Here is a 25369-nt window from a genome sequence, read left to right as displayed (position 1 = left end):
CTTGCTATTTATCCCGTGTCCTGTCATATTTGCCCTTTGCTCTAACCTGTAGCATTTGTGTGCACTAACCACTACTGTTTCCTTGGCTTTAGCCTCTTTCCTTTTTTCATTCTTTCTTCCTTTCCTTCATCCTGCTTTTCCTTCTTACAACTTTTCATTCGTTCTTTCTTCCTTCCACTCTGTGCTTCTATCTTTTATTCTTTCTCTCTTCTCTCTCTTTCTTTCTCTATCTTCCTTACTTTCTGTCTTTCGTCCTGTTTCCTGTTGCCCTCCCTCCTTTTTGCTGCTAACTTTTCCAATCTTGCATAGTCGGATCTTTGTTTCTGGTGGCTCAAGAAGGTCTGCAGAAGACAGAAATCCTTCAATCAATCCAAAACAACTGCAGAGAATTTCTTAGTGCCTATAGTACCATCTAACATTTACCTTAGGTTTTATGATGTTCATTTGTTTTCTTCTGCCGAACTTTGCCAGCATTATGAGAAAAAGATCAGGCTAAGCGAGATTTACCTTCTGCAACTTCTTCTTGCATATCAACACTTTTCCTTCACCTCTGCCTTCTGGCTCTCACGCTCTCTCTTTTCTCTTTGTAGCTAACTCCTCCTCTAACCTCCCTATCTATCCCCACCCCTTCCATCTGTATCTTTCCTTCTATCTTGTTCCTCTCACCCCAGCTGCTTTGGGAGCCGCAGGTTTATGCGGCCCCCGAGCAGTACAGGCTGGTGCTAGCTCCCCTTGTTGTCTCCCTTCCCCCCCTGCTAGGTAGTGACTAACCATGTCCACCAGAGAAATGAGCCTCTCCCCGTCCGCGTCATGGAGATGCCGAAGCACGCCACCTACCCAGTGTGGGTGCCCGAGTGGCAGGCCGAGCGGGAGTTTCAGCTCATGACCTTCTGAGGAGCTGCGAGCCAAGGGTGGGAGGAGGGAGGGTGAGGGAAAGGAGGAGGAGGAGGAGGAGGAGGAGGAGGAGGAGGACGGAACGTTACGAGGGCATTGTCGACATTTCTTCATTGAAACTGGAAGATTGAGATGGGCTCATTAGACGGAAGACTTGAAGTGTGAAAACATTCTGGCATTTTGCAAAATAACACAAAGAGAAAATGTTTCAACACAAGTGTTAAGGATCTTACTTTCTTAGCTTTGCCCTATCAAAAACATAAAAAAAAGATCTCCATAAGCTACAAGTACTACTACACCAGTTCTCCAAGTCACAGAGAGACTGAAGAATAACAATCATGCTTTAATTTATGGTGATTTTAGAGGTTTCATGTATAAGCAATTTAAGATACAAAGTATGCCTTAATGTCATTGGTAGATAAACTCATACAGCCATTAAATGGAAAGTCCAGTACTTTTATTACCCAGACATGAAGAATGACACTTTCATGGCACTGGCATTGGGACTCTTGAAATGTAAAAACCCAAATATGATGGTGTGCATTTTTCTAAACTTAATTATATGTGAGAGAACAATACATGCACCTGAATTTGGCTCCCATTCATAAAAAAGGCCCTCCTTCTCAATTCTTTAACTGTTTGAGTGTTAAAAGTAGGCAATTAAGACTCAAACCATTCCATCAGAAGATCTTTTCACTTTGTCTTCTCACCACCGCCCTCACAAATCAGTTTCACAAGCCATAAACCATTTCAAGCCAATCTTTTGACCATAACCACCTTCTGCCACTAGGTGTCAGTGCAACACACATTATTCTTTCCTAGTGCTTCCATGGTCAAAAACTCCAAACTCTCTGTTTTCTGTCAACTTGTCTGTGGTTCTGCTGTGGTCTTCAGATTGTCCGTCCCTATTTGTGTTGAAAAGCACACTGTTAGAAACTTAAACAAATATGATGCCATTTTTTATACTTAACATCATTGCTGCACCATTCATTTGCATTAATCTATTAACGTTTGCCCCTCGGTGTTGCTCCATTTCATATTTTTGTTCTTTAATTTCTTGCTGGATCTTCACGTATGAGACCAAACATAAACAAAAATAACAACAACAAAAAAAGAACAAATAACCATTTGACACTGTTTTTTAATATTTGCAGATTTGTGCTTCTGTTTCCAACCTTTCTTCAACAAAAAGGGCTTTCCAACTCCTTCCGAATTAGAAGAGCATGATGGGTAAAAATAAAGAGTCCCCCTGCTTTGCCAAACCTGATAGAGAGGAGATTATTGGGTGAGGACTTACAGCTTGTTGCTGCTTTACCCTAAGTGCTTTAACACATTTAGGGTAATGCACATGGAAACCCATAGGACTTTGCGTCCAAAAGCCGGCTAAAAATCGAGTCCAGTGGAGTTTCTGAGTGCGCTTTAAAAGTAGACTCTCAAATATCACCGAGTGAGACAGACTGTAGGGACTCTTCTGGAAATGCCCCGTCCAACTTTTTTGCTCCGCTCTGCCTTTTTGCTCTCATTCAGACATATGCCATACAATAAACACACTGTACAGTCAAGTCACTCTTGGAACTGTTATCCAGCCACCAAAAGGACACGAGCTTTTCCTTACATGACATCACACGGCCTTTTTTCCAGAAATGCGGACTCAAGAACTAGAGGTGCCAAGTTGTTTTTTTTTTTTTTAATTATTTTTTTCTTTCTCTTTTGTTCTTCTTTTGTTTGTTCTGTTTCTCTTTCATTTGTTCACGTTTTTTCCAGGGCATATTCAAGTATCGAAATCAATGGAAAAATGTGGTGTAAATGTATCATGCAGAGGTGTTTTTTTTTTTTTTTTTTTAGATTAGAGAAGCTTGGGTGAACATTTTATGAAGGCCTTCATAAAGGTTAGCACAGTCTGTCAGGGTTGGGAGGTATATTACAGAGAAATTATACTGAGAGTCGCTAACAAATGAAACTGGGTTGCACCGACTTGTATGAATGTAGTTAAACATCGTGTTGTTTTTCCCTTTATTTATTCGAAGATCTATTTTTCTTTTTCATCTTTAAGTTCCTTTTTTCTTTTCATTATCTCGGTTTTGGTTTGGTACAGAGATTATGAACTCTCGCATAATCACTTTTCTACCATAAAGAAGGGATTTGACGAAAATATAGACTGCTGTATATCTTGTATTGTATTTTATTTACAATGCTACTCTATAAAAAGGTACATACGTATAAGGAATATATGAAACAATGCCTTTTATTGTCCATCCTATATTTTGTGGGAACTGCAATGTTTGGCTCAATCTGTTGAATATTTTGAAGTGAATTTGTGACTTGCTTTGTATGGTGTCTGTATAGAAGCTAAAAAAAAAACAAGTCATCATGAACAAAAAAAAAATAAAATGTTGGAAAAAAAATCTGAACCTCAGAGTTGGTTTACTTGAACTCAGATTGTACCTCTTCTCCATTGGTGACTGGACATCTCTCATGTTTTGAGTGAGACCATACCACACTCATTCTGTTTGTCCTTATGTGTACCTCATCTCTTTATTTGTGTTGGGGTGGGAGGGGAATTATGAGGTTGTTGATTTTCTCATGTGATAACCTCTTTATAACCACCCCTTTTTCCCTTCAACAGGATCTGCCATACTCTTTTTATACTGATGAACTCTGAAATCAATTGTTTGAATATGCAAACTTACTTCTGTCCTAATAGATTTTACAGGTTGGAGGAACCTTTTGCACCAAAGCCTTACTTTTATAATAACATTTTTTCCCCCTTCTCTCCTTGGTATATAAAAACATACTCATTGTGAAAGCCCTTATGAATGAATCTTCTCTGGGTAGCACGGCAGTGGGTCGGCAGGTTCACTAAGGACCCACTCATGGTGTGAGTCAAAGGAAAGGATCCGCGAAGGGTTTCAGGGCTGAGTCATGACTCAATGTTTGGTTGTCTCCTCTGTGTTGAGATGTGTCAAGTGTGGTCTTGTTTTGGTCTCTTATTATTATATATTTTTCTTCTTTTTTTTTTTTTTATCTTGCACGTTGATGTTCCTGCTGTATGTTCTGCTGGTCTGCTTGTGTGTTCTTTTGGAGCTTCTTTTTGAGACCTTTTATTTTTGCAACGCTGAGTTTCCCCACAAAAACTGCAGAAATGCAAAAAAAAAAAAAAACATACAAACAAAAGAAACATGCTCCCTCACCTCACCCTTCCCGCCCTCTGACCCACAGCCTATCTGTGTCACCCACACGCACTCCCAACATACAAGAAACACTTCATCCACTTCCCCACGGCTCCCAGTCTGCCTTTTATTCAGTGTGTCGCTTCACTTACTGACTGACTCTCTTGTTCTCTTGCAGTCACGGAAAGGCAGTGAGCAAGGAAAGAGCGTTGACAGTAAAACAGACAGCATAGGCAGTGGAAGGGCCATACCTATCAAACAGGTGAGCAGTTTTACTGGTTTTTGACTTCATTTCCCATAATTCCCTAGGTAAGTATGAATCCTTGAACGTCTCAACAGAAGCTGTTTATTTTAAGTGATGTGATGATTGTATTATAACAGCCAGACATGACGTCAGGCTGTCACCACTAGATGGCCACACAGAACAAAAAATATTATGACATACTTTCTGTTTATAGCACAAGCTGCTAGATTAGTCCCATTAGTTTAAGGTTTTTTTTGTTTGTTTGTTTGACATGTTGCAAAATTACTTTTCTGAAACCACAGTGACATCATTTATTATAAATATTTAAGACTTAAGAATTTACAGAATTTTAGAGCAAATTACAAAACTTGTTTCTAGCCATAGTTAATGACAAAATTTTGCTTTGTGTTTAAAACCGCAAGTTAAATTGATAAATAGCAATATATATATATATATATATATATATATATATATATATGTTTTTTTTTTTTTTTCTCTGTGTCAAACACTCAGTCAACCTATAAATCAGCCTTTGATTGTTGAGCACATTTCAGGTTAAAACAAGCTAACATTAAAAAACACTAAAAATAATCAAAATACTTAAAAATAGATTAAATAAATATATATTCATCTATTATCTAGAAATCCAACAGAAATGTATGCATTTGGCTAAATTCGGGTTTCTTAATTTAATTGTAATAATTTTGCCTTCTTTATAGTCTAAAAACTTTTTTTGTCTATGTTTCTGTTATCGTATATATATTTATGTCTATTATACAGTGGGAAGGCTTTGTAATGATTCTGAAGTGTTTATTAAGCCACTAGATGGCGACACAGAATAACAAAAAGTGAGACAGGATCTTCTATTTGTATAAATTATGCAGTTTAGCGTAAAGAGATGCTTATCGTATTCATTAGCTGAAAAACCAGCCTTAGCTTATTTATATTTATATCTTGTTGCACTGTTGTGACTTCCATAAACATGCAACTTCAGGTTGAGACTTGTTTATATTTAACAGCTGTAAGCAATTTTATTTGCGTTCAGAACCACTGTCACGAAATTATCATGAAAGCAATAAATGTGGCATAAATTCTATTAATTTTTGGAAGTTGCATTAACTACATTTTTAATTCTCTAAATCTTGTGAATAAACTTTGATTTCAGTTATTACAACTTCAATTTAACAAATTGCAATAATAAAAAGATAACTCAAATGAATATCATTGTTTTGGTCATTTCTAATTTAATATTACAATATAAATCAAAATTGACATATAGTCATGCTGGACATTTGTTATTGGATATGAATTTTTAAATAATAAAGAGTACACAAACACAATATTTGTGTTATTTCTATACTTGCTCTAAAACTTTGCCAGTTAAGCCATGCAACGTAACATGGAAATGAAGCAAAGTGGCAAATAAAAATATTTTCTGCAATAGCGTCACTTTTTTTTATTTTCAATCAAGAAACTTTAACAAAACTGAATTTTTTGTTTTCTTCAATTTTAATAATTTCATTTGATTAGTTTGTTTGTCTTATTAATTCCCTTATTATATATTTTTTAATGGGCATACATGTTGCAATTTTGAAGTAGTGAACAGGGTCCAAATCATTTGTGGAGGTATACAACGGTAACCTGAGCAGAAGTAAAGGACACTTTGATTAGTAATCACTCGTGATTATATGAGGGCCTTTCAAAGCGGGTCAGTAGCCCTGTATTATCCTCTTTACCTGCAGATGATAGAGGATAATGTCCTTCTCCTTTTGAGCCAGACCTCCTCATTCCCTTTGGAAGAAAATTGCCAAGGCTTCTTTCCAGGAGAAATAATAGCAGGTTGAGGCTTTGAAAGCCGCCGCACTCAATCAGAAACATCCTTTTTTGTATTTATTACAGATACCAAATCTCTTCGACGGCAAATCTGTGGTGGTGATGCTAAATTTTTCTCATCATGGATTAAACATCTTAAAAATACAGAGAATGTGTTATACTTCTTTTTATATTAAAGTGGTGATTTGAATCATTTTTTACACTTGTTCGGGTTTAAAAATGAGAAAATTATATCACAACGGAGGAAAAGATGGAATCTTTTACTGGTTGAACACCTTTGAAGCATCACATTCCCATCTGGTATTGGTAAAACTCACCTTTTGATAGATCAGTTGAATTTACATTTGAATTTAGTTTTCAAGTTGAATTGATTACTCTTCTTTGTATAATCGACTATAAATCTTGTCAATTATATTTAGCACATATTCCACAACTAGTTTCCTTTATATGGCAAGTTTTGGCATGACAGCCACACACTAAACTTCTTTATCTAGGAAGTGTTTCTTTTTCTGTTTTTGCTTTTTGGTGATGGGAACAGTTTGGCTCCATTCTGATCACCAGACCGGTCGAATGCACAATCAGGAAGATCAAAGCATCAATGTGAGCTTAATTGCCAGTGCCCCCTCACCCCATCAGACCAAATTACAGCACACCCCTCTGCTCCTCCTCCCAGTGTATAAAAAGTGAGCATAGATAACAATGTAGTCACTGCTGAGGAGCCTCTATCAGTGGCATTCCTGCTCACAGAACCCCCTCTGTACCCCACCTCCCCAGCCCAACACACACTTATTTCACCCCCTTCTCTCCTGGCGTGTCACAAAGAGCCAACGTATCAGTTAGCCACGTTGGCAGGATGCAGCTTTTCTCCTGCTCGTCCAACTAAAGGAGAGAAATCAGGCTGTCTCTTCTGGGTTTGAGCTGACAACTGTGTGGACACAAGCAGCACATCTGATGCTGTTTTTCAAATGTCCTACACACTTGTGAACACACTCGTGTTTTGCGTTTGTATAAATTTGAAGGAGAAATACTGTAGACGCACATGAAGCTTTTTAAAATTGAACTAATGCGGTTTTTTTTTTTGGTTTTTTTCCCCCCAAAATGGCCTCTGGACATTAGTTTTATCTATTGCCACTAACCACCAAGTCATAGATTAATTTTATCTTAAGTGCATCTCAGTAATTAAGAATTTATTTCAGTTATTCAATTAAAATGTGCAACCCAGAACAGATTATCACACAAAGTGATATACTTGAAGCAGTTATTTAGAAAATACAATTAGAATATTGCATAAGACCAATAAAGAACAACATATGTAAGAAAGAAATGTTGGGCCGGTGCTCAAATCAGTCTAATTTGGCAATCAGCCCGCGACTTGGCTGCGGTGTAATGAAAGCCCTGGATGCTATAACTGCAGCCCTCATCTCATCTGCGTTGTCTGGTCCGGGTCATTTAAGATGCTGACATTTTCTCTAGTCCAGCAGAAACTCCTCAAAGGGCTTTGATTTTAAGCCCGTCAAAGCTGCTGTTACTTCAGTTGCTTTTGCATTTTTCCTTCCACTCAATTTTCAATTAATTTGGACAGGTCAGCAGTTTAGTCAGACATATTCCCAATAATTTTCTAATTTATAAAATGGTGATAGTATAGCGTTTCTGTATTCTTATGTAATCCAATTTTCTGAGCTTCGAAATGTAGATTTTTCAAGTAAGCAATTGTTACACTTGAAACATTTCACTGTAACGTTAATCTATGCAATTTTCAGTCGTTGAACTGAATAAGGTAAGGTAATTTTATTTATATAGCACATTTTCAGCAACAAGGCAATTCAAAGTGCTTCTGAAATACTTTTGAATGATGGCTTCATTTGTTTAACTGCACCTGTATTTCTTATAGAAAAACAGAAAAAGCTGATATCCACACAATTCTCTCACCTCTATCGATCCACATCGCAGCTTTGACAAATAATATCAAGCTTTGGTCTGATTGGATGTATAGATTTGTGTATGCCTCAGTAAGGCCACAAGATGAGCAACATATTTGCTTGTAAAACATGCATTATGAAGTTGCTAGAGGCCATTTGACTGGATCATTTACCCTGTATGATTAGAGAGCCATTTAAAAAGTGTTTACTGTTCTTTTATTGATTGAATGGAGAAGAGCTTCAGCAGTCAGCAACTTATTGATCAAAGGACACAATATTTCTTCCTAAAAAGAAATCCCTAAAGTATCAGTTCTTATGAAACAGATAACCACAGACACTGAAGAATTATGCATTATATTTGACATAATTGCAATAGTGTTTTTTTTTTCTTCATTTGGAGCTTCTTGAATTGTAAATGGATCAATTTTTCTTAACAAGGACAATACATTTGTATGACTTTAACTGTGCTCGTACGTTCACTAAGTACCCACATTAATATGCCACAATATAATACTATTGCTGCCAATGTTTTAACTGATAACTGATAGAAATGTTTCTGTATTGTTTTATTTGAATATTTTACATTTGGATTTGAAGTACTGCTTTATTGCTCATGTTTCCATCAAGGTTTGCTTAGCATATCTTTGCAAGTAATATCTGATTTTTTTTTTTTAACATAAAAAATATATATAATTTTTAAGCATAAAATCATCACTTTTAATTACACAAGGAGAATTTTGCAATTGTGTTTTTTTTTTTTTTTTTTTTTTAGTTCATCCGAAGGGGTTAGGCTTTGCGAGAAGTTTTTTTTGAAAAATAAAAATAAGAAATATGTATCCAGCTGTTTCTGCTTCCACATTAGTGACATGGCCTATATACGTAAAATAGTGTTTTTATAATATTTATTTTCATTTTTTTTCATTCTGAAAGAAGCAACAACCCTCCTGACCCCATCCACAAAGCTTTTGGTGACAGGATGTTTACTTTTCTTTTTCTCCATTAAAATATTATTATTTTACGAAGGCTTCAAAGTCTATTCGCTCCAGAACAGTGTTCACAAATGTGTCTGCTTTGTAGCTTTTCAGCAGCATTCTGGTTAACAGAAACACTGATTGGACCCAAAGTTTTCACACTTTGGTCCCAGCACACATGACAGTCATCAGAACTCCCCCTCTCAGATGAGTCAGGGTTCGGATTAGGATGATTGTCGGCAAACAGCCTGGTGCCCAGGTCATCGAGGGTCACCTCTTCCTGATGTGTTAATCAGGATTAAAGGCCACAGAATGGAACTGACTTGCAAAAACACTACATCCTTCCTCCCCCTCTTTACCTCTCACACACACACTCACATGGGTGAGGGCTGTAAAAGCACAAACACTGCCCCGCTTAATCCTCTAATTAAGCGGGCCCCTCCTCACTATTTAACCCCGGAGAGCCTCCCGGCCCTTGCACTCAGCAGCGTTTGGTCACCTCCTGCAGAGGAACTGCATTGTTTACCGGTGGATTTACTCTGCAGATAAGGAAACCATCCAAGGCCCTAAAATGCCCCCGAAAGATAAAGTAGAAAAGAATAAGGGGTGAGTGGCCTTTGAAGAGGAAAGATCACACTCCTTAATCCCAGGATTTTGGGGTCTTCAAGAGTTCAACTTATTATGTGTATGTATGAGAGGAGGAGGCTTGGCAAATTGGATTGTTCTCGTTTTGATCTAATGGTTGAGCCAATGAAACTTTGCAAGGTCAAAATATTATATCTAAGCAAAAGTATATTCGTACCTATCACCAGTCAGACTGTATCAGAACAGGAACAAACAGGTGATTATTTTCTATAATTTTGTATGTTTTGATGTACAATTGCTTCCAATTAGCTTATTAAGTTGCCACTTCACTTTTTTCCCTTTGCCAACAAAGATAATTCTTCACATAAGCACCATAGCAAGTCTGTAACCACAATAATAAAACAGCTTTATGGTATTTAACATCCATAATGGCTGATATCATCAACCATGCTGCTTTTGGAAGAGCATATGCTCACCGTGGTGCGCTCTCTCTTACAGGGAATCCTTCTGAAGCGAAGTGGCAAATCCCTCAACAAGGAGTGGAAAAAGAAATATGTCACACTGTGCGATAATGGCGTCCTCACTTACCACCCCAGTTTACATGTGAGTTACAAACTCCTCCCCTCCTTCCCTTCTGCATTTCTGTTTCCTTTGTATATTATGGTTGTGTTACTCTGCTCTGTGTTATCCTCTTAAAGTTATCAACTTTAGTATAATTTACTATACTACCATAGTATATGGATTGCAGCCATATGCAAAATTTAGAGTGGCTTACAATAGTATTCAGCTCCCTTAAAACTTTTCACATTTTGTCATGCATCTGCAAACATCAATGTATTTCATTGGAATTTCATGTGACAGAGTAACATAACTTAGATAGATGCATAGTTGTGAAGAGGCCTGAAAATGACCCTTTATTTTTGATATTTTCTACAAGTATGACTTGTCAGTGTTTTCAACTCTTTCCTACAATACTCCCAAAATAAAATCAAATGAAAAAAAAGAAAACTGCCTGCAGATACCTTTGCATAAAGTTGCTAGAGTTACATTCCAAGACTTCCAGCAGTCATTGCAGCAAAAAATGGTTCTGTTGAATATTGGTTCAGAGGGAATACAGATGCATGCTACAGTTTTCAGATTTTCTGTCATGATGTTTATAAAACAATCACGTTTTCCTCAGTTTTACAACTTTGCATGACTTTTTGTTGATCACAAAAATACCAGTACAAGACATAGATGCGTGTGTTGTAATGGGACAATATGTGGAGACGTTCAAAGGGCTTGAACACGTTAGGCAAGACACTGTATAAAGTAGGCATGTTTGATAACCTTTTGACTCTAAAGTTAGCATAAAAAACAGAGTGTGTTTTACAGTCATCTTAGCTTTTCCTGCGCTGCCCATCCATGTTGCTGGCTAATGGAGACATGCCTCGCCCGGACTCCACGCTGGCTTTTATTTATAATGGTTCTCACTGCATGGCAGCGGAGCCTGACCAGCCTCCTACATCCATCTTTGTCAGAATCCCGCTGGGCCGCTAATACCTCTTAAACACTTGGCTGGCTGGCAGCAGACAGCTTAGGAGCCCTGTGCTGCGTTTAGAGATGCCCCCCTCCAAATTCCCCTCCCATCAACCTGTGATTCCTCCAGTCCCGCGATTGAAGTGTTTAGATCATTTGGCCCCATCAAATGAAAGATACAGGCAGCATTTTGTGTCTAATGAGACAGCCCAAACTTCCAAAACCAGTCCAGCAGTGAGACGTGAACCGTGTGTGTGGCCTTGTTCCTCTGACAGTATGTTAGTGGTTTAATTTACAGGCAGTTAAAGCGGAGCAGTGCCGGGCTACGCTGATGTATGTAATTGACTAAACAGGCTATCTCTTGATCATTACAGCTATTACAGGTCACCGGGGCAATCTATGAATCTATGAATCTGTTGACTTACAGGAGAAGGTGAAATAAGGCAGACAGTTACATTAACAGGGTAACGGCTCCAACTCATTCTGAGCAGTGGAGCAGAGAAGGAGTGGGAAAAGGGAAAAAAAAAGGAGGGAGGCAGCCAGAGAGTGGAAGAGGGGAACCTTTAATTTCGCAGTCAGCCAAGCCATCTACACAATCACCTTCTGTTAATTCTATCTGCTACATCAATTAAATTGTTTGTAGAAACTAATTGAATGTGGCTTAATCACACATCTTAATAGCTTTGCACGCTTCGATCTGGCTGTTAATTCCAGCAATAAAATGAAATGAGAGCGCTCACTGGGTAATTAGCGAGGAGGCTTGGGAAAGAAATGAGTGCTTTATGACACGGTAATAAAGCAGAGGAGCCGTTGGGGGGACGGCAAAGGCCGAGCTCGCCTCTATCTGGGTTTTTTTTTCTGCTGAGCCTGATGATTTTCACCTTGGCTTCCCACATTTGGGAAGTAGTCACTTTAAAACAAATCAAATGGGCAAATTGAAAAAAAAAAAAAAAAAGACCGAGACAGTCTGCATTCATTAAGCCCAACATCTTGCTATTTAGAGGAACAGCGTGGGCACAGGTGATGTATAATGACTTTACAATCATTTTTCCACCATCACACAACCTTAGTAGAGGGTCTAAGGTGGGTTGTGAATAATGGAGATGGAAAGTGAATAGTCTTTTAAGTTGTTTTTCTTCCGTAATTCTTGGATTCTTCTCAGTGGCCCACTGTGTGTAGTTAGTCAGGTATCGCATCAAAGAATGTCATCTTATTCCTATTGGGCTTTGTGTTTTTTTTTTTTTTCTTTTTATGTCCGTAGGACTACATGCAGAATGTGCATGGAAAGGAGATTGATTTGCTGAGGACAACAGTGAAGGTACCAGGGAAGCGACCGCCCAGAGCAGTGGCCACTGTGGCGCCAAGCGCGAGTCCCAAAACCAACGGACTAACGAAGGATCGCAGCGCCCTGCAACTTGGTATTGGAAACACAGGTCAGAGTCCCTGCTGAATTAGAAAATCTAAATGATAGACTATTTTATACAACTTTGTTTATTTAGCAGTTGATATCAGAGGCACTATATCTAGGATATCTGCCAACTGGAATTATTTAATTATAAAACTGCCTATAACAAATTATAATTTAAACAGGGAAATTCAAATTTTAACAAAATTATTTCTGTGACCTCAGGAGAAATATTTTCTGTTGATAATTAAATAAAATAGATAATGGTTTCTACACGTTTCATAGATAATACATTCAAGACACATTCTGAGCCCATTAAAATAGGAAGAAAGAAACGTCTGATTCTTTGTGGAAAAATATGGCAGCACACACCTGTGTTGGCTCTCAGCACTTGACTTGGTGTTACTGTGGTAAGGTTTTTATAGACCTTTTCAAATTCTAACACCAGAGTTAGGTGTAATAATATGGGAGGCCTTATTAATGGTCTTCTCCTTATCTGCAGTATTGAAACACAAAACAGGTGTCTTTCTCCAACTCGCATCTTAAAAAGGTCATCATTAACTTTAGGTGCAAGTCAGTGATAAAAAAAAAAAAAAAGCAGGGCTTAACAGTCTCTCAAAATTATGGTTTGGTATATTACTCTGTTTTAAAGTATATGTGGCTGCAATGTTATCAGCATGTTAAAAACCAATGTTTTGACAACAGAATTTAAGGTCTCACAAAAAGTGTGACATGGCAAATCTAATCTCAGACCTTCCAGAATTTGGGAACAAGACGAAAATGTTTCCTGAAAGTCCAAACATACAAACCTTTCATACGCCATCATTTACACTTTTTATCCTTAAAAAATATGGATCAGTCTTTAAACGCCCTAAAACACTGTTGAAATTTGCTTTCAGTGATTTGATTTCTTCTTTTTGTATTCTGTCTCCTTACCTTAGTGCTGGAAGCAAGTTACAATTTGTGGGGAAAACTGCATTGCTTATGTAAATGATAATTGCACAAAGCTATTCAAACTTGTGTTTTTTAATTAGTTTTTCTTTTTTTTTATTTATTTATTTTAAATCAGTCCCTATCCCTATCCACCTTATTCTTGGGAGTCTTACTGTGGAAACGATAATGGGTCGTACTTCCGGCGCCCACCGGAAGTAGTGGTATTTCACTGTAATTTGTACTGTTTTTTGCTCATCTATATTCATGATATAAGTTATGTTTCTCTTTTCGTATTTAGTCAAACTTGTTTGCGGACACGCCGCCTTCTATCAGAGAGTTGTTCAGTACAGAGGATGGTAATTATGAGTTTAATCACGTTAAGTTTTGTGACAGAATGACCGTGAATTAGCAGCGTTGCTAGCAGCTCGTTTCTCTGAAGATCTAACAGTAATAAGAGTGAAACTGGTCAGTTTTGAGCTGCCGTTTTGCGCCAACGGTGTAACAGCAGAACTACATATTGGCTTGGTGTGATGTGAATTTTATTTTTCGTTTGAATTTAAAAAAATAGTAAAGTTTATGACCTGAGTCTTTATCATTATGTTTGGACCAACAATACAGTGTTATAAGACATAATAAAATATCTGGGTTTATTTAGTCCATCAGAACCAGATCCTCGAGGTTCTCCGTTGCTGAGTTTCGATACAAATCAGCGGAGAAATGACCGCAGCTGCGGCGCTTCAGGCCGTAATACGGATAATCTCCTCCCACTGGACTAGAACCGAACCGAATCACACATTAACCCGTTATAGAGGGCACCGTGCCACTGGAAAGTGTCGCAAGATACCCTTGTGGAGCTCGGATAACTGTTGTTCTGTTCGTAGCTGTACTCTAATAATCAGACCAAGTTTAATTTGTGGCAACAAGTGTGTTTTGAACGCGCTTCCGGAACAAAAAGGCAGACTTTATGTAATAAGCGGTAGTTTTCATCTCCTACCGACAGATAAAGAAGCAAAAAGAATTTGGCTAAAAATTCTAAACTTGAAGAGAGAACTCAAAATGCTTTATGTGTGCTCGTTTCATTATGTGGACAAAAAGCCAATGGAAGAAAACCCGCATCTGCATCCTAAGCAACTGAAGTCAGTGAAGTAGCTACATGCTAGTGCGGGTTATTTGTGGTCATTTCTTCAAGTCGCCATCCCTCCCCGCATTAGCTGCAGGTTGCGGAAAAACAATACCACTGCGTATTTTATAGCCTAAAACCTCTGACGAAAGCCAGTTAGCGAGTTGCTAACATGTAAACAAATAGCGGTTCCGGTTTGCGGCGGAAGTCGCGCCCATAAATCACGCAAAGCCTCATGGGGGCTAGGACTAAGATAGATTAGAAATGCTGGGAAGGTGGATGCTAAATTGGAGGAGTAGCTGTCTTGCAGTCAGGAGGTTGTAAGTTTGAATCCAGCTCCTTGCCACACTAAACCTTAAGTTTCCTACCGACCCTATTCATTGGTGTATGAATTTATCCACATTTAGGAGGGTGGATGAGTGAATGTGTGCTGCAGAGTACAGCCCATTTACCATTTTTCATTGTGAGAAATATTGAAGCTGTCCCAGTACCCTCTCACATTAAGTGGCTATTGGTGACTATACTGAATCTGTTTCCAGATGTCAGTGAGTATGAGTGGTTATTTGACTGGTAATTTTTCTTATCTTTATGCCCTATTTAAAAACTGACTGCTGGATGTTATATGATTACCATTATTAATCTGTTTAGTACTGTTCACTACTGTTCTTGGTAAGCGTTTCTGTGGTCTGTACGTATGTAGCCATTTAACATGTTGGATACATGTGAAAGGGCCTGTCCTGTGCTTTCTAATTGATATGAAATTGATAAAGGACCAACCTTTTTACTTAGAAACTTGCACTAAATAAGCACAGTCCTTCTGCTGATAGATGTCTCCATTACAACACACTTCAACTTTAAATTACATGTGACAGTAGTGTTCAGTTGTTCTTATAAAATTGAAACAGCATGGCATATTATGGTGGACCTATGATCTCTTTCAGTCACTGCCTCAAAGAAATCACATGTTCAATCACTAATGGTAATCCAATTAGTATTTTATTACTGAACTTACTTTATTCTGTGATAAATCATAGAAATTGCTCCCAACAGGTTAATTATCTGTATTGTGTAGGTTACATTGATGCAAATTAGTTATAATACTACTATTCTCAGTGATAACTTAATGACCACATATGACATATCTATTAATTCTCTTGATTACTGAGAAGGGAATTAAAGCATATTAAATGCTATGCTCATATTTAAGGAACGAAATTACAAAAAAGCATCTTTATGAGTTAATGTGACTCTGACCTGGTTACATGTCACCCTGGACTTTGCTTTGCTTTGAGATGAAACACCAGTGTCTCCAAGGATTCTGGCAGGGATATTGAAGTGAAAGCAGAGATTGGGTGAAGGGCTAGAATTAAGAGTAATTAATACTAATTAGCGAAGGGAGCCGCGGAGGGAGGCGAGCTCCCTCATCAGCTGTGAAACAGGCAGTGTTTCCATCAGTCAGGCTAAAGGTAACCTGCTGAGGTTTGATTCAGAGCCAAAGACAGGTCACTGGGCAAGATCTCACCAGACAGGTTACAGTTAAACATGACCAAATGCTGTCTTCCCTAACTGGGTTAATCAATCAAAAACAGAAGATTTAGGAGTTTACAGAGCTCAGGACTTTAACTAAAGGTTGTTTAATCCCACAACCTGCTAACCTTGAGCTGTAGATTGAGGAGAGTCATGGAAAACAGGACAGGCAAGGAGAAACAGTATCAACTAGGATTTGTCTTCTCACTTTTTATGTTCCTTTTTTTTTTTTTTTTTTTCAACCCAACTATGTTAATTTCCTTGGAAAGACTATCCATTTCTGCAGCAGGAAACAATGTGAGGGAGATTTGCCTTAATCTCCACTTAGGAAAAGAAAGGTTACAAATCACATCAGGTCTGTCTCTGGGTGGAGGACCCTCTTCTGATTATGCGATCGGGATTTTGATTTCATTAGACATGCAATTGATGAAGGGAACAAAGGGGTAATTTTTCATTCACAGCGTCTAAATCACAAGCCTTGTCTTTGCCTTTGGTAATTCATTCATTCCTTAGATCTAAAGACCTTTATAATCACTGGGAGAAGAGGGATAGCGACAGAGAGCAGGAGGGGCGGAGTGGATGGCGGAGATGGGAAGATGAAGAGGAAAGGTTGAGAAGACACCGAGTAAATGTGAGAACGCATGCGCCCGCAAGTTTGCTGGAGCGGCCAGGTTTAATTCCTCTGCTGGGTGCTGAGCGGAACCGTCTTAAATATGGTCCTCGCTGTTAACACGCGTGCTGCCGTGTCACCGGCGACAGATATACTGTATCAAAGTATTAATGGGCCCAGTCAGTTCTAATCAATCCCGTGGGAGAAAGAGAGGTGCTCACCTCCTGTGTTTTAACGTCTCCTGACTCTGATTCACAGACTATATCCACTTCATAAAGTGCTTACACAGACTGCTGCCGAGCAGATTACAACTGAATATTTTTGCCAAAATCTGGCCCCTTGGAGGTGGTGCTACTTTTAGATACATTTTTTAATTTTACTGTTAATTAATTGAAGTGTCAGTTTATTAATATGTGCTGTCATCAGTTTAATTTATGGTTTTAGGTTGAATTTTCCTTATTGTTCTAATAAACCTTCTTTTTTTTTCTAGTGTAGGAATTTTGGCTAGGATTGCGATGATACCCCTAGCTCTCAAGACAGAATGATATGCTATATTAGATTCACATTAACAATTTTGAGCAATATCTGGGGAGGAACACTGAATTTCTTTTTGTTGTTTTCGGAATCTGTGTTGTTACATGTCTGTAATCAGTAGGCTCAGGTGCCTCTGCCTATTAAATTATCTGGCACTGATACAATAAAATGATCAAAAATGCATTTGATGCAATTTGTTTCATCCCACATCCCTACAATTCAATTTGATTTTCAATTCATCTAAATTTGATTCAGTTCAATTCAGTGCCTTTAGTGCAAGGTTAGATGATGGAAAGGATCATTTGCAAATGGGTATCATTTATTAACAGTATTTATTAGCAAAATTAAGAAAAATTAGAATATATATTTTTTTTTTACACAAGTACAAACTGCGTTTTAAAGAATCTGAAGTCGGTGTAGAATATTACCCTGCAGCTTTGATGAGTCCATGTGGTTGGCAAACTCTAAGGTTCTATTGTAAATTGAGTAATGCTCATGGGACGCGGAAGCCAAATATTGTGTTGTTAGTGGCTAACGGTTAACATGTGTAACATTTCACAGTTTTTCCAGATGTTTTAATTTCTTTTTTGTACATAGTTATCAAAATACTGCCACACAGAGGACTTGACGGCAATGCTTTTAAGTAAAAGCCATTGCTTTTAAGTAATGGGGTAATAACTCCCCCTTTCAGGCTTATTATCCCATTAATAAGCTTTTGAACATTAACAATTTTGAGCAATATCGTTATCTAATCAAGACGCAACCCGATGTAATGAAAAATGTTCATTGGCCAGCTCTGTTAACCAAAGAGCTACTTTGTTTTACGTTCATAATCAGAACTCCTATGTGGGATCCCTATCATACCCAAGTTGATCATTTTCGAGTTGCAAGTTGGAAAACCAGTTTGTTTTGGGGGTAACTGCAAAGCAATTAAAGTCTCTAGCTATGTATTGTCCGCGTAATAATAGCTAAGGAAATTTTGTTAAACCAGTAAGAAGCACTACTAGGTGTGAACAAAGCAGTTGTTCTTACTTGTACTAAGAAAACATTCAGATATGTTTTCTTACTATAAGCACTAGCAACCCAAAGAAGGGTTAAAGTTGTTTTTCGGGCCTTGTTTTTAGTGTTGAATGCACAACTGTGAACACAAATGTTTTAAGTGGCTTGTGGTGGGACTAGCTGCCGCAGCAGAATGGCAAGTGGAGGGGGGGCGGGAATGCGGGCACTGGTCGTGATGATGGCGGTGGATTACACCGCTGCAGATGATGTGTTGCCCGGCCCACATTAGCATGAATGCTTCATTATCTCACTTCTTGTACATAATGGCAACAACTCCACGGAGGGGTCAGGCCTCGTCATGGCTCATCAGCCCACTGACGGCCCGGCCTAAAGAGAAATGAGAAGCAAGGCAGAGCTGCTCCCCGCTAATCCATCGCCTCTACTTAACACCCCAGCCCCGGATAGCCTGCAGTAGACATTATATGGCTTTTGTTATCTCTTTATATGCATGACAATACAGTCCACAGTGGGATTTTTGCACTTTGAAGAGTTCATTAGTGTTTTCAGAAAATGACTCAAAAGTGTGTATCGTTCGTCTAAAGGAAGTTTGTTGCAATATCATCAACTTAAATCTTAAAAGTGTTTGAAATTTTAAAAAGTAAAAGCAACGTTGACTAATTTCAGAACAAAATAATCAGATTTGTAGTAAAACTATTTCTATGCAATCATCGTTATGATTAATTAATTAGTAATATGCCAATTTATTTCCAGGAAACCCTAAATGATGGTAAAAGCAAATTATATAAACTGTAAAGTTGTTATTCTCATTATTTCGGTCAGAAACTGCCATGTAGTTTTATGCTATGATTGGATTTTCTGTTGTTAAAATTATAAGGTTAGTAAATAAAAATCTTGCCAGAATTTTGTATTTCTTTCTTTATTTTTTGTATTCAGATATATTAACTGAGCAGAACATTAACTTGCATTTTAGGTTCTGTAACTAATAGATCAGCAAAATCATCTTTTTTCCCAAAAGTGCATTTGCGTAAACTGTATTTCAGAAAGCATCAAATGTGTTCTTCATTTTACACAGACAACTTTTTGCATTTTGCCTTTATGTTTTAATCAGAATCAATGGCAGTGTACTTATAAAAAAAAAAAAAAACACAGAATGAAGTCCACATGAAGAATTATTACTTTTACTATTACTAAATGTTACATTACCAAACTGTTGTGAATTTGAACCATCGACTGGAATGACATAATCTTTGACGAGGCACAGCTACCAATTAGCTTAGTTCATTTGTAAAATTAATCTGACTAAAAGCTTTATGTAGTTATACATTTACATTTATCACGGGGATAACTGTTACAACCACTGACATGATCGCGCTGGTATGAAGTAATTTCCCTTGGACTTCAGTTTGATCGTGGTCATTGTTGTTGGTGTAAAGTGCACTTCACTCAGACCTGGATGGAGCTGTGTGTGCATGTAGTTCTCCTTTAATGCCCCAAGCTGATTATTTCTGTGCTGTAATTACATTATCCTCCCCTTTATGCAGGAGTGGTCTCTGGGGACTAATGGATACAGCCATGTATAATTCATTAATCATTAGCATCCAATTTGACAATTAGACATGATTGTTGAATTTTAAGTATCAGTCAAAGTTGCTCTGTAGTTATCTAATGGTTTTTTAAAAAAAAAGAATCTAACTTTACTTTCTTTTTGCTTAATTAAAACATGTCAAATTTTAATATTGGGAAAAATATTTAGTTTATAGCCAAAACATCATATATTTATTTAGCAAATCTGGAAAGAAAATTATGTTACTGAGGTTTAAAAATCTCTATTATGTTTTTTTTTTCTCCAAAAAAAAAAAAAGGATACAAGCAGATAAAAGAAGGAAGGCTCGTTTTATTTGTTAGTCATTCATAGTTCTTAAAAACAAAGTTTTAGATTTCCTTTTTATTCTTCCTCACCAAGTCCCCCTCTCACCCCCCTTCCTCTTCCTCTGCTCTGATTTCAGCATGCTAATTTAGTCGGTGCTCCTCAGCATGATTCCCTCGCTCTGTCTCCCGTTCTTGCTGCGATTCTGCTCCCTCCCCTCTGGGACCTGAAGATTAATATTCCTGGGCCCAACAAGATAATTACTGATACTAATTAGACATGATTATGTGAATTTGATACACTTATTACTCTAGATAATGAGTAGGACATATTACCCTAACAAGCACCCGTGCCGCTTAGTTTACTTTACACACGAGCCACAGAGTATATTTTCTGTTATCACCTCAATCAAAAACTGATATTGTCTTGTAATTAGTAGATAAAAGGGGCTTGATTTGTGTTACCTGTAAGATAAAGCAATGTGAAGAAAATTTGGGAAATGTGTTGTTTCCCATAATAAAACAACAGAAATTTTAACCTTTTTTTTTGTTTTCGATCAGCTTCACAAGATTGATCTGTTTTTGCAGTCCTGCTTTGATGCAAGCATGCATGAACTACAGTCGTGACTTTTGAGGATAAAGAAAAATATTTAAGGAACTATTATTTTAGTTAACAAATAAATGTTACAAAATGCCACCGTTGATCTGAATGCACTCTCTGCTTTGATGCACGTCAATGAATTTCTCAGTGTAGTTGGGATGTACGACAGCAACTGTTCACATCAGAGGGAAAGGACCCCACACCGCGCAGCCTTGCCCATGAATTAGTAAAGAGAGCCAGGCGTCCATGGCTCGCCTGATTGGAAGTTAGGGAGAGAACGCCTGCTGACGCCAGTGGAGATCGATGTGGCAGTCAGAGGGATGAAGCGAGATAATTAGCGTTCAGAGTGTATCTTGTTAATTAAGGGCTAATTAGAGGCAGAGGCGGAGGGAAAAGGGTTCCGTGTGTTTGTGTCGGTGCGAGGGGAGGGGGGCGGTCGGTTGATGGAAATATGTGTAGAAATAAGGTGACTGTGCTGGTAAGGTGCAGCTTAAACTACAAAAGGCAGTTAACAACTGCATATTATCACTTCATTACAAGCTGTTTGGATGTTTCAATTACTTTGGCTAGATTGTTTTCCTCAGACTAGAACCAAAACCAACAGGACCACTCTCTATGTATGTTTTGGTAATTTGGGTGCTCTCCTTAGAAACCCGTAATGAAAAACAACAAACATTGTTATTGGATTTTTGTGTTAAAATGCAAAATATGACATAGGAACATTAGTGTTTTTTTTTTTTTTTTTTTTTCCTTGTGAGTGGTCAAGAAGAGACGATTTTAGTAAAATGCAGGGAGACGACATTTGTTGTGAACGGGCGCTATACAAATAAAAACTGAAATAAATTGAATGAGGAGAAATTTGAGTTTTCTTTTTTTTATTAAAAGCAATTAAATGCAAGTAAAATCACTGTCTAAGAGATATTCCAATTTTCATAAAAGGCACAGGCCACGTGACTGTAGAAGGTTCTGTTTCGCCTCAAAATCAAAGTAAAGAAAATGTGGCCAAGAACATATATACATACATTTAAACACTCATCTCTACCATAAAATCTCAAGGGTATCAGAATATCAGAAACATACCCAGCCAATTTTTTGACTGGTTTTTGATGACACAAGACTATTACTGAGAAAAACACAGAATAGATGCTGCTGCTTCTTTGCACCGCAACAATGATGTTCTCCCACATATTTTTTCTGTACAAAACTGAAATAAATTAGAAAGAACATAGAAAATAAATACATATCAGATTTAAATTAGTTATGAGTAGGCAAAGTGTTCAGAAGAAAATGTGTTCCATTCTTTGTTCATGTGAGGTGACGGTGTGAAACATGTCCTTAGCTAAGTTTTGCTGTACTACCAAAACAAAGTTTGACCAGTATGAACAAAATCTGACTCATTTTTGTGCCTTTGTCACTTTCTCTACAGGTGCAACTCACTCCAACAGCAGCATTTCTCTACAAGCGGGTGGGTCGGCGTTTGGCGGCAGTAAAGACGGCATGCATCAACGCTCCTTCTCCGTGTCCAGTGCTGACCAATGGAATGAAGCCATCAACACCAGTACAAACAGCGGAGCCCGTAAGCACCCCATACTACCTTAAAAATGCGATAAATGTACCGCAAAGTATAGATGTTCACTAGTAATTATTCTAAGACTTAGGTCAAGTCTTTAATGAATAGTATTTTCACATTAGATGCATGACGTCTAGTCTGCCTAAACCTAAAAATGACTGAAGGATATTGATTAAAACCTTTTTCCTTAGGCCTTATTTAAAACATAAACACTGCACATCTTTAAGCTTTTAATTCAACTTCTAAAAAAATGTAAATTTTGATGTCCTTTTTTAAACATTATAAATGGAAGCGTATTCATGTTAGGAGAAAAAGAGTTGTAGAAATAATATTTTATTTTAGTGAACCAGAAGTTGAGATCTTGAAAACAAATTCAGTTTATCTAGTTTTGATACCACCCACATTCATGTAACACTGATCTGTGTGGTCCTTATTATGTTCCACAGCTGTCCTAAAAAGATAACATTTCGAGGTCCACGAACATCCCAAACAAATCAAGCAGACATTTTAACAAGAAAATGTGTTCTTCTCTGTCGGAGCTGCGGTGCCTTGTTCTAAATGCTTTCTCGATGGTGGCATTCAATAAAAACTCACAATATTGGAAGCTGCCATTTAATAAACATTAACCAATGTTTTTTGTATTTTGGGGTTGTAAAAACCTAAATTTTGATGTTGAACTAAAGTAAAACAAACACTTTATGTCAGATGCACATTTGCATCAAAATCAATAAAAAAAACCAACCTTTTTACTGGGGTTTGCATTGCAGCATGATTCTATAATTGCATCAGTAATGTTTGTGGCATGTTGGAGTAGCTCAATTAAAATCAAATTAATATCGGTATTCCAGCTTGGTTAGTTCCAATTTGCTCTTTTTCTAGACTTTTGCTTATCATCTTTTTGGTTGAAGCATTACTTTTTCGGACAATTATTCCCTCAGATTTTTGGATGCTGTGGAGCCAGAGGAATTTTTGCTCTTTAGTTTTTGGTTGCTATGATGTGAAACCATGGCAACAAGGTGTTTCCCCCCCACCCCCCTTTTTTTTTTTTCCACTATCGGAAGCAAATCCCAAAAAAAGTTGAAATGGAAGTTTTATGGATGTAGAGCGGGAGCAAAGAACAGACAGAGGAGGAGGAAGTTGATTTATACAATTATATGAACCACATCCCAGTGTACCACATTGGGGAACCTGGTTTCAGACAACTTGTCTAATTAAGTACAAGGTACATAATGCATCCTCAACTGTTATATTATTACTTTATATTTAGATTACTGCTGACCTGCTTGTTATTTATTGATATCTTTTACAAATGTTGTCATACTGTTTGTGATTATGATGTTTTGACCTTTATTAAAACGAAACCTGTGTTGTCTTTCTCGCAGTATCAATAGCATCAAGTAGGAAGTGTTTGTCTTTTTACCGGCATCAAGTTTGAAATTTTAGTTTTGTGACAACCTTATTGCGTACACTGCAGTAAATCAGAGGGGACAATTTTGATGATTTCCTTCACAACGCTTGAATGTCGGACCTCGAGCCCGAGTTGAGTCTTTAGAGCATAGGTCTGATTCAAGTCTGAACTCTTTGCTTTTGCAATTTAAGGGCGACTTGAATTTAAGTCGCAGATTCAAGTCCCGTGGAATCTCTGTTACACATGGCAGGATGAAAACAAACAGGAAGGATCTAGAGTGCAGCAGTGTAATTGAGCTTTTTTCAACCGTTTTTTTTTTTTTTTTTTATGTAGATGAAAAAAGCCTAATTTTCATGATTGTGTGATCAGGGCTGTGATCGCTGTGACCTTTTTGGCTGCTGCTCTTTGACAGAAGCAGCTTGTTTGGAGGAGGGGAACAGTGAAGGTTAACTTTCTGCCATCGATGCATACCCGCTTACTGCCGCCTTGTCAGTGTACTTGCGTATAGTAAAATAATATATTCACCAAATCTGACAACCCCTACCCCCCCCCGCCCCCACCAACCGAAACCATCCTGTCTTTACCTTCCATCTTACTCTCTGTCTCCTCCCCCCACCCCCTCCAACCTCGTCTGTTTTCGTCTCCTTTCTTCCGAAGAGGAAAATGAATGCTTTTCGGGAGTACCATTCATCACCAGTTATTTCCCTCTCTTTGTGGTTGGCAGTAAAAAAGCACTTAAATGCACATCAACAGAATAACAGTCATTTCCATGCATGTTTGCACTCTGGTAGTTCTCATTAGCGCGGCGGCGGCTCCCCTCCTCCCCATGGGCTCCCAGGGGCCCCGGCAGTTTAAAGAGCGCACTTTACGAGCGCTGCTGGAGTCCAACTGCACGGCCCTCGTGGTTCCGCAGACAAGCCTGACTATCATTTGGAGCTGCCGAACGATCAATTCTGCCTGGACGCAGGCACTTCCATCACATCCTCCCTTCCTCCTCTCCCCCGCGTCTCCCATCAGCACCATGCCCAAAGCAGAATTACTTAGATTCGTGGGGTCCTCAAATAAATGAACACGAGTGTGTGTTGGCTGTTTGTACGTGCGCTTTTTTTTTTTTTTTTTTTTTTTCCCACTAAGCGTGCTTGTGTCTGTGACAGAAATAAAAACAGTTTTATAGTTTAATGTTTGCGAATAAAGAAGCCAAGCTGCACTGTACAAGTAGGACTTCCTAAACATTGCGCCGTGGAAATTAGGAAGAGTGGAATTTTTCCTTTTTCATATTTGTTAAACTGAAAAGCCCCTAACTATTAACATAGCTCATTAACCAGCAGCCAGACGTCAACTAAATCAGATTCACAATTTGCTCCGTTATTCTACTTTTCTTCAATTATTTTCATGCTACTTTTAAGGTAACCATAAATGATCTTGAATGAGGCAAATGAGCTGAAAACAATAGGAGAAACGTGCCAAATGACAGAATGTGGTGCATTGGAGAAAAAGTGCTGCTGTAATCAGTGCAAAGTCAGGGCAGACGGTTCAAGACTTTTACACTAAGAGGAAAGTCTTTGGGGCTTAAGAACTTATATCCCTCCTTTCATCTCCACAGTCTGAATTAAGGCAGCTTGCAGCACCTGTGGTGGTAAA

At 38.0% G+C, this 25369-nt stretch overlaps 1 protein-coding gene across 1 annotated transcript in view; it reads left to right on the top strand.

Moving 5' to 3' along the window:
• agap3 (ArfGAP with GTPase domain, ankyrin repeat and PH domain 3) overlaps positions 1–25369 on the top strand; it is an 86458-nt gene that overhangs the window by 24517 nt on the left and 36572 nt on the right. The window contains exons 9-12 of the mRNA XM_015008192.2: positions 4243–4326; positions 10115–10219; positions 12396–12567; positions 22177–22326. Coding sequence (XP_014863678.1) covers positions 4243–4326; positions 10115–10219; positions 12396–12567; positions 22177–22326 — 511 coding nt within the window. The remainder of the gene's footprint in view (positions 1–4242; positions 4327–10114; positions 10220–12395; positions 12568–22176; positions 22327–25369) is intronic.

This window comes from Poecilia mexicana, unplaced genomic scaffold, assembly GCF_051168715.1.
Source record: "Poecilia mexicana isolate PSO_F unplaced genomic scaffold, ASM5116871v1 scaffold_17, whole genome shotgun sequence".
Taxonomy (NCBI): Eukaryota; Metazoa; Chordata; class Actinopteri; order Cyprinodontiformes; family Poeciliidae; genus Poecilia; species Poecilia mexicana.
This window is presented reverse-complemented; position numbering and strand designations above follow the sequence as displayed.